Source organism: Poromitra crassiceps (genome assembly GCF_964638095.1).
Source record: "Poromitra crassiceps genome assembly, chromosome: 5".
Lineage (NCBI taxonomy): Eukaryota > Metazoa > Chordata > Actinopteri > Beryciformes > Melamphaidae > Poromitra > Poromitra crassiceps.
In genome coordinates this window covers 51,152,946-51,163,296 of record NC_139642.1, presented here as the reverse complement: position 1 = coordinate 51,163,296, position 10,351 = coordinate 51,152,946, and the positions used below count along the sequence as shown (strand labels likewise).

The following is a 10,351-nucleotide window of genomic DNA, read 5'->3' as shown; positions in this document are numbered from 1 at the left end:
GGGTACCTCCTCCCTCTCTCCCTACCTGTCTACTGTGAGGCTGTTATCTGTCTTTTCCTACCTCCTCCCTCTCTCCCTACATGTCTACTGTGATGCTGTTGTCTGTCTTATCCTACCTCCTCCCTCTCTCCCTACCTGTCTACTGTGATGCTGTTGTCTGTCCGTCCATATGAATGCGTACATGTACAAACTAACCCCCTCTGTCTCTCTTGTCTTGCTCTCTCACTCTACCAGTCAACAGCGAGGATGTTGTCTCTACGCGGCTGTACTTTGTGAACGCCTCCCTGCAGCGGGTGACCTTCTCCAGCTCGGTGGGGGTGTCCCTGCCCTGCCCTGCGGGCGGCGCCCCCCATGCCGTCCTGCGCTGGTACCTGGCTGCCGGAGACGACATCTACGACGTGCCCCACATCCGCCACGTGCACGCCAACGGCACGCTCCAGCTCTACCCCTTCTCCCCCTCCGCCTACAACAGCATCATCCACGACAACGAGTACTTCTGCACCGCTGAGAACCAGGCCGGCAAGATCCGAAGCCCCAGTATCCACGTCAAAGCAGGTGAGGGTTAACTTGAGTCATTGCCCCAAAGCTATTCAGGCAGTTTGAGTTTGGCACATACCAACATCTTTTACAGCACCTTCTAGCCCTTCCCCTGAGTACTTCATACCAACATCTTTTACAGCACCTTCTAGCCCTTCCCCCCCGAGTACTTCATTCACGTGGTACTTTCCAAAAGCTACTCCGAATGCCCAGCCGGGAGGCAGTTTACTTTGGCATCCGAACCCGCACAATGAAACGCTCACATCAGCAATATACCTAGCTACAATCATCATCAGCATCTGTAGCTACGCTAACCCAAACGGCAGTCATATTGGCATGGTAAAGCCAACAACAGCTCTCAGTGGGGGTGAAGTGTCTCAAGGCGCTGCGTCTTGACCCCGTGTATTAAAAAGCCAGTAGAAGACAGACGGACAGAAGGTGTGCTGACCCCCGACGCACTCCCTGTCAAGGTCACTGCTGGAGAGTGCCGCTGAACACACTGTATTACCACTCTGTCTCACACCCACATAAACACATCGAAAACACACACACATGTGACTTAATATACACATACTGACGCACAAGTGTGCAACACACACACACACACACACACACACACACACACACACACACACACACACACACACACACACCGTGCACACGAACACACTTACATGCACACCAGCCTGTGCTTAGCTCATGCCAGCAAGCCTCCTGTCACCCAGTCTCTCCATCTGTCCATGGACTGGAAAGTCCCCTAACTATATGCACACACGCACGCATGCACGCATGCACACACATGCACACACACACACGCACGCACGCGTCGCACACACACACACGCGCGCGCGCATGCACGCACGCGCACGCACGCACGCACACACACACACACACACACACACACACACACACACACACACACACACACACACACACACACACAGAACCATTTTCATCAAGCTGGCTCTTGGTGCTTGGTTGCCAGCTCTTTGGCAGCGCGTTAGGCAGGAAGGCTTTTGGAGAGTCAGAAGATGTGAAGCGAATCTTGAAAAAAAAAAAAAGAAGAAGAAGAAGAAAGTGGATTTTCAGTTCATTTCTGTAGAAGAAATGTTGATAACTGTCGTGAGGAAGACATTTGACTGAGTTTACCAATCCAGCATAAAGAGACAGTCACCAGTCCCCTCCCTCCCTCATACACAGGACCAAAATCATTCTCCAAAATGCTGCCAACCATCACACGCACGCACGCACACACACACACACGCACGCACACAAACACAAACACACACACACACACACACACACACACACACACACACACACACACACACACATACACACACACACGCACGCACACAAACACAAACACAACACAACACACCCATATGGCCTGTGTAGTCCCCAGAGGAGGATGGTCCCTCCAGCGTGACAGTGACCTTCCAGCCAGCCTCAGTGTTGGGATGACCTTCCCTCCCAAATAATTACAACAATTAATCAATTAAATGCTGAGGCAACCACAACTCCACAGCCCCATAACCAGGCCTCACGTGCATGTGTGCCTGTGTGCACCTCATTACCTCCAGAGTCCTATACAACACAAACACACACATGCTCAGTTGCATGCTCTGTGTGTGTGTGTGTTTGTGTGTGTGTGTGTCTCTCTCTCTCACACACGCACACACACACACACACACACAACACTGCAGTTGCCATGGGCGACAGAGGCGTGAGCGGTAGGGTGTGGCACGTCCTGTCTCAGGTGGCGCAGGAGAATGATGACAGCTGACAGCTCGCAGTGTGACACCCCCTCCCTCTCTCCCTTCATCTTCACATCTCTCTCTACCCCCCCCCCCCCCCCCCTTCTCACCTTCTCCTATGCATGCTGATTATGGTCCAATAATAGCACTGGCACCTGTCTGGATAGCTCTACATTTATGAAAATCACTATGTGGCCTGCTTGTTTTCCTGTATGTTTTTGTTTTTTGTTTTTGCCTCCCTCATTGTCATAAATCATGTTTTTCTGAATTGTTTTACCCAGGTTTCTCATACTGTAGCACCTTTCCAAATGTAATATCCTACAGTAGCTATGGTTTAGCATAATTGTTATGCCTCCACCAGCGATAGCCAGGCCGTAGGCATTATGGATTCGGGTTGTCTGTCCGTACGTCCGTCCTTCCGTCCGTCCGTCCGTCCGTCCGTACGTACGTACGTCCGTCCGATGTTCGTTAATGCAATATCTGAGGAACGCCTTGACAGAATTTCATCAAATTTGCCTCAAACGTCGACTTGGACTCAAGGATGAACTGATTAGATTTTGGTAATCAAAGGTCAAAGTTCAAGGTCACTGTCACCTCACGGACGGCATTCCCCAGTTCGGTAACACGATATCTTAGGAACGGCTTGACGGAATTTCTTCCAATTTTGCTGAAACATCGACTTGGACGCAAGGATGAAGTGATTAGATTTTGGTGATCAAAGGTCAAATGTCAAGGTCACTGTGACCTCTTGAATGCCATTCTCAAGCTAATTAATGTCATATCTCAGGAATGCCTTGATGGAATTTCTTCGAATTTGCCTCAAACATCCACTTGTACTCAAGGATGAACTGATTAGATTTTGGTGGTCAAAGTTCAAGGTCACTGTGACCTCACGACCGGTCGTTTCATGCTCATTAACGCGATATCTCAGGAATGCCTTGACGGAACTTCATCAAATCTTCCTCAAGCGTCCACCTGGACTCAAGGATGAACTGATTAGATTTTGGTGGTTAAAGGTAAAAGTTCAAGGTCACTGTGACATCACGAACCCCATTTCCAAGCTCTATCTCATGAACGCCTTGACGGAATTTCTTCCAATTTGGCTCAAACGTCGACTTGGACTCAAGGATGAACTACTCAGATTGTGGTGGACAAAGGTTAAGGTCACTATGACCTAGCATTTTATCTCTAGATTTGTATGTCTGTTTGACAACTGCAGCACGGCCTCCACTGATAGGATTAGAGAAGCATGGCAGGAGGAACTTCGTATTGATTTATCTGACATTATATGGGAAAGGAGTCTGTCTGTGGTGCAACTCTGCTCAGTGAATAGCAGACACCAGCTGATCCAATTTAAAGTCACTCACCGTCTTCACTACTCCAAGCATAAATTACACAGGATCTTTCCTTCTGTCTTACCACTGTGTGACAGGTGTCAGAGGGCACACTATCTCATGCCTTCTGGTTCTGCCCCTCACTAACGGGATTCTGGGCCAAAATATTTGATTGGTACTCTAAGGCCTACAAAATAACCCTGCAGCTGGAGGCAGAGTTCCCTATCTTTGGTTCCTCGGAGTCCTCTCTGAACTTTCCTACAGCTGTGCAACAATCTCTGACACAGGGGACAACTGTCGCCAAAAGACTCATTCTGCAGGAATGGAAGTCCTCCACTTCGCCTTCTTTTCAGGCGTGGCGGATGGACATGATCTATGTTATACAGATGGAAAGACTCATGTTCCTGAGTGCCAACTCACTTGGAAGATTCTCGACGATCTGGGACCCGTTTCTGGCCTTCTTTGACGCTTCAGCATCCTGAAGCCATGGCAGGTTGCATCCGATCACCTTCTCAGCACAGCGGGTGATGCGCTGCAGTCTGCTGATGTCCTTGAGAGTGGCAGCAGCGTACCAGGTGGTGACGAGGAGGTGAGGATAAACTCAAAGATGGAGGTGTAGAAGTGCACCATCGTTGCCTTTGGCACTTTGAATTTCTTCAGCTGCTGCATGAAGTGCATCCTCTGCTGTGCCTTCTTGGTGAGAGCAAGTCTCACGTGCTGCTTCCTGTCATTCAGGAAGTCTGTGGTCCATCTGCAGATGGAGTCGGGCACGCCCAGTTGGGAGAGCTTTTCCTGTAGCAGGGCTGGGATGATCGTGGGTTCGGGATTGTGCACGTACTAGATGACACAACGTCACACATTATGATTGGCTGTACGTCGGACACATCGGCTCAACGTACCCAGAGATTTAGCTAACAAGCCACTGGCAGGACGTAGCGCATGGGAGGAACACGGTATTCCCCCAGTTCGCCTCCCCCTCCACGTCCACAACAGGTTGACCAGAGGAGGCGCTAGTGCAGCGACAAGGACAAGGACACCGGCTGAAACATACTTCAATGTGAGCCTCGAGTTGGGACGTTGTCGGCGGCAGCTGGACGTACATACTCGAACATCAGTGCGCACATGCGGAGTTTCCCCTCCCACCCTGCATTTCGGATTTTAGAATCTCCTAAAGGCAGGGTGTCAGGGGAAAATGGGGTGTGAATAGCAATGTTTTTCTGAAATACTGAAAAGAGCTACTGTCATTACACAGTCCTTTCATCTACATTAAACAAAGATATTCACATTGTTTTGTAACATTTGCATCCTTATTTGCAAAGAATTAACATTTAAGGGCATCCTCTTCCCAGCTGGGAACACACCAGACTCGGAAGCTGGAGCCAGCGGCCCAAGGCAAGGGCCAATCACAGCTCTCGTCCTGTTCACGTCAGACCTGGCGTGGAGTCACATTTTTGGGGAGCTGACCATAAATTACACTTTAATCCGACTTCCCATCCGTAGTCACAGCCAAATTGTGCCTGTGTGGACGCCTGACCAAGCCCGAGGCAATACGGGGCGGGGCGCGAACCTGCGACTCCCGTGTTTGTAGGCAGGGAATCTACCGCCGCACTACGCGAGCGCTCTTACCCAGAGTTTCTTGTTATGCGTATGTGCCACCTTCTTACGTAAACTTGATAAGTGAACCGTGGACACCTGTTCAATGAGTCCACCTCATCTTCTCTTTGTCCCAACGAAAACACACGCTGGCCTGAGCCAAGACAGCAGGTGCTCTCTTTCCCCCCCATCTGCCCTCCTCATCTCCTCTGTCTGACTTCACCTAGAACAATAAGGAAGGTTCCTTGTGAACCTGATACACAAGGACAGCTGATCTACGACTATCCCATTGTCCATCCATTCATTTCTCCTTTTATTTCATTATTTTTTTTATCCTTCTCTATCTTTCCCCTTCTTGGTGTTTTTGCTGCTCGCTTTATGAATAAGTAAATGCAGTATTTGGTTTCAGCGTAGTTAATTATTGAAGCGACAGTGATACAGGACTTGCCTCCCAGTGCGCCTCGCGCACCAGACCCATGTTTTAGCTCGTTCCTAGGCAACCAGCCTGCATATAGTCAGGCATCAGTAACATCCTAATGATTGTGCTGCGCATGCGATGAGGGGGAGTGCAATTTACACACAAATCAGTTGGCCTACCATTTTGCATCCTCTCACAAGGCTTAAGAGAATGAATATGTAATGTTTTTTTTTCCCTCTCTCTCTCTCTCTGTGTGTGTCTTTCATATCTCGGAATAGGTACGTGTGTTAAATAACAATGCTATCACAACAGTTAGCCCTTATTCGAGCTGTGTACAAGGGCGGGTCACGACGCAGGGCTTAGATGACTGTTTTGAACGGTGAGGGGGGGGGGGGGGGGGTTCATCAACACTTTATTAGTCACAAGCAGTATTCTAGAGAGCAGGAGGACAAGGCTGGCCTCAAAGCACACAGGAAGTACAAACCTGAGGTGACCTTGACTGGATTTGAACCTCCACCGCGAGGAGCAGGCATGTGGAATTGACAAGTGGGGCGTGTCGCACACTGCACCAAGCAGCATCCACATTATGCTGTCGAGCAGATTTGAAACACTCTCTGAGAGAGGCTGAACGGGCTTTGGGGATTCTCCCCCGCCACTGACGAGTGGCAGCAGGGTCAATCAGAGAGTAAATAAATGATTGAGAGAATTGGCCGGGGCCACAACAGCCGAGGCTACTCAATCGATCCTGGCTATTGATCTGCAGGTAGTCTGCATCAATGGGAAAGCACAGGGCTGTTTAGATGAAGAATTTGAAATGAAGACCCTGATTGGAATTATTTGTCCTTTAGCTTCGATCTGTTTACAAATGAGGCTTCACCTTACATTAGCCGTCTCTGTGTGTGTCGGGTGAGCAGAGTGAGAAGTCATGGAGCCGCTGTCCAGGGCTCATCTTACTGCGACGACCGTTTGCATTTGCATCACGACCATCGACCGGCGGGTTTAGCGAAACCAGAGGCCCCCCCACATCTGAAGTTCTAAACCTCATTCATGTTTTTGGGCTTTGTCATAATAAGTGTTGCAAGGTTAAATTTTCAACAGTCTCGCCTCAATAGTCCCGCTCATGCTCTTAGTCTGAGCTCCTTCACAAACCAGCAGAGAAGAAAGACGGGGGGTCTAAGGTTCAACCAATTATGGAAAAGTAGAACAGCGTGGACGCAATGGACAGAATCAGGAAAAGACTTTGGAGATTAAAGCCAGGACTTTAAGGTGAAAGACTCCCCACCATTTGGACAAGGACATTGGCTTTGGTTCCGCTGGGTTCCAGTGACAGTGGCGGCTGGCATAAAGCATTATTAATGACCGAGGAAACTGGCCTTCAGGCTAGGCGTTAATTATATCACTGGAGAGCTGGGGGAGAGAGGGGACACGCGGGAGGGCGGGGCCACACCGTGTGTGTTGTGTGTGTGTGTGTGTGTGTGTGTGTGTGTGTGTGTTTTACATTGTTAAGCCATTACTGTCCTCATTTCTAAGGGAAGCCTGGCTGAATAACTGTGATAGATTGTGTTAGATGGTCGTGGCAGAAAGACCCCCCTCACCAGCCTCTCAGCCTTTCTGGGACCACATTAGATTTCTGTAATGACGTTTCCCCTCTCTCTTACTCATGTCACATATCCTCACTTTAGTCTCGTGTTACGCTTACGGAAAAGAAAAGTTGGCAAAGCGGCTGTTTTACAAATCCGATCAGGAAGTAAGCATGTGACGATTAGCCCACTGAAAGTACAATTCGGTTCTCATTCAGTCGAGCTAGCGTGCCCTTGGACTACCAAACAAAAAAAAGAAAAGAAAAAGAAAACCCATTAATTTAATTTCATTTGACTTAATTTCTTTAATGAAAATGTATGCTCATGATTCAGCATTTCACATTTCCCACTAATGTAAATGTGACAGAGTTAACTGGAGAGATAATTTGGTTAGCTACAGGCTAGTGTTTTCATCATTAAGCCGGTGTTCGTCAGCCCCGCCCCCTCCCTGGGCACTGGCACACTTTCACAGCCCTGGTGCTCTGCATGCCATGTGCAGGCTGTGTGTTTCTGACACCCGGCGCCTGGATGTGACAGTTCCATCGGCCGCCAGCCCCCCCTCCGCTCCTCGCTGTCTCAGAGCATCTGTGGGATGCTTCTTTAAAAGGGCAAAGGCCAATCACTCTGCATCCCCTTCAGCGCAGCTGCGAGTCAGTCCTCCTCACAATCATCCAGTCGTCCAAATTAGGACTATAAAGAGAGAAAACGGTGATCTGATGTGGTTGAACGGGACGCCAGATTAGTTTGTTTACTAGACCTGCCTCTGCTTTTTCTATGGGTTAAACAGGGCAGCAAGATGTCTCTGCTAGCACCATGATACCATGATGTGTAGTGCGGAAGACTGATCTGCGTGTCTTATTAATATTGGCAGATTTATTTATTTATAAATAAATGAATAAATCTACCTTGTACTGTATAGAGAGAGGCAAAGTGAACGTCACTTCTTGCTTCAGCACTGTACCAGAGATTTTCTTCCGCAATTTATTTTCCCATAGACATTTCATAAAATGCTTATACAAATTGTTTTACTTGGTCAAACCAAATGGTTCAGCTTTATTTAGAATCGGGAGAGACCATAGAACATTTCACTCGGTCCAAAAAAACCCAAAAAACATTGTTAAAAGATTTTCTTTAAACCCGCTTTTCTTTTTGGTCTGAGTGAAATGTTATGGGATCTCTCCTGTTCCTAAATATATCTGTACCGTTTGGTTTGAACAAGCAGAACTGTTTTTATAAGCATGATATATGAAAGGAAAGGAGGGCTTCGGCCTTCCTTATAGTGAAAAAATGCTTACAGAAGGTGCTCTTTGGATGTTGGGGACAGCATAGAGTTCATCAAAAGAGATTCCAAGGCACTAGTAGTAGTAGGAGTAGCCTATATAAGGCCTCCTATACTGACTTGTTCCTGTTTGCAACTAGCCCTGAAGAAGGCCATATGGCCGAATCATGTTGGCTGTTTTAAATTCTGTTCAATCAAGAACTAGCCTTATATTAAAGCATTTTAATAAAGAAGAGTGCCTTGGAATCTCTTTTGATGTTTTTATAAGCATTTTACGAAATGTCTATGTGAAAATAAATGGTGGATGGAAATCTCTGGTACAGTGCTGAAGCAGGAAGTGACGTTCCACTTTGGCTCTCTATGATGTTACAGGTCACTCTCCTTGCTTATGTTGAATCGTTTGAGCGTATGCTTGCAAACACAATGCTTTGTAAAAAAAAAAGTATTGGCATCTCGGCACGCTGAACTACCAACTCCGTAGTTGGTACGGGTGTAGCTGCTGAGGTAGTGGGCCAATCACACGTCACATTCAGTCGAAGAACGCTTATGGTGATTGGATCAGAGCAAAACCATACAAATAGGTGTTTGTTTTCTAGATCTGTGTACAAAAAGGATCGAATGCAGCCAGGTCTAGAGGGTATGCACACCCACTGGAACACGCCCCCTCAATCGGGAATGAGTGTCAAAATGAGTGTCAAGTTCCTCCCTGAGCAGCAGGTGTCAGTTATCTAGGCTGATTACTGCATTCAAGCTCAGTCTGACTCTTGCTGTGACTCAGTGGGCGTGACCCCACAGTGACTTCTGCCTCTGTGACATCACATGCATACCCTCTATAGTTTGACTGGAGAAGTTTCAATACTACTTTGTGCTGCCTGAGTTATTTCGGTTGATAATTCCTTGAAGGTATGGAGTACCGATACCCAGCCCTACCAACCACCATCCAACAGTCAGTAGATATCTTTGCATAGATGTTTCCTAATGTTTCAAACGTTATATCTGGAGAACATCTGAACTCCGGAATGGGAACACTTTGTCACACTCTAGAATCCGGGTACTAAATAAACAATACAACAAACGTTAGGCATTAAGATGTCTATGTTATATATCTAATTTGCTAAAGATATATATTGAATCCATATTTGGTCAGATATGGTATATTATGTCAACAAAACTCTGAATATGCATTGTAATCTGTATTCTCTAGAGAAGTTCAGAGACCTCCAATGCTATTGTCAGATTATCCGTTTTTGGGCGGTTGTCCCTGACCTTGGCTAACTCCAGCTCTTCTCTCCCACATTGCAGTGTTCAGGGAGCCCTACACAGTACTAACTCCAGCTCTTCTCTCCACACTGCAGTGTTCAGGGAGCCCTACACAGTACTAACTCCAGCTCTTCTCTCCACACTGCAGTGTTCAGGGAGCCCTACACAGTACTAACTCCAGCTCTTCTCTCCACACTGCAGTGTTCAGGGAGCCCTACACAGTACTAACTCCAGCTCTTCTCTCCACACTGCAGTGTTCAGGGAGCCCTACACAGTACTAACTCCAGCTCTTCTCTCCACACTGCAGTGTTCAGGGAGCCCTACACAGTACTAACTCCAGCTCTTCTCTACACACTGCAGTGTTCAGGGAGCCCTACACAGTACGTGTGGCCGACCAGCGCTCGATGCGGGGAAATGTTGCCGTGTTCAAGTGCCTCATCCCCTCGGCGGTCCAGGAGTACGTCAGCGTGGTGTCCTGGGAGAAAGACACCGTCTCCATCATCCCAGGTAGGGAAATCCTGCCAACCTCCATTACACTCAGACAAACCTATAGGAGCCACAGTGGTTCCCAACCTTTGGGGGTCGGGGACCCC

The 10,351-nt window shown here is 48.0% G+C and overlaps 2 protein-coding genes across 2 annotated transcripts in view; one reads left to right on the top strand and one right to left on the bottom strand.

Moving 5' to 3' along the window:
- Positions 1–429: 429 nt before the first annotated feature.
- slc1a5 (solute carrier family 1 member 5) overlaps positions 430–10,351 on the bottom strand; it is a 402,415-nt gene continuing 392,493 nt past the window's right edge. Inside the window, exon 9 of the transcript XR_014552703.1 lies at positions 430–442. The gene's annotated coding sequence lies outside the window, so the exon portion shown is untranslated. The remainder of the gene's footprint in view (positions 443–10,351) is intronic.
- The window catches only part of dscaml1 (Down syndrome cell adhesion molecule like 1), a gene marked incomplete at its 3' end in the record, with an annotated part of 139,247 nt that continues 139,043 nt past the window's right edge, over positions 10,148–10,351 (top strand). The window contains exon 1 of the mRNA XM_083636914.1: positions 10,148–10,265. Within this exon, the coding sequence (XP_083493040.1) occupies positions 10,163–10,265 (103 nt within the window). The 5' untranslated portion in view covers positions 10,148–10,162. The remainder of the gene's footprint in view (positions 10,266–10,351) is intronic.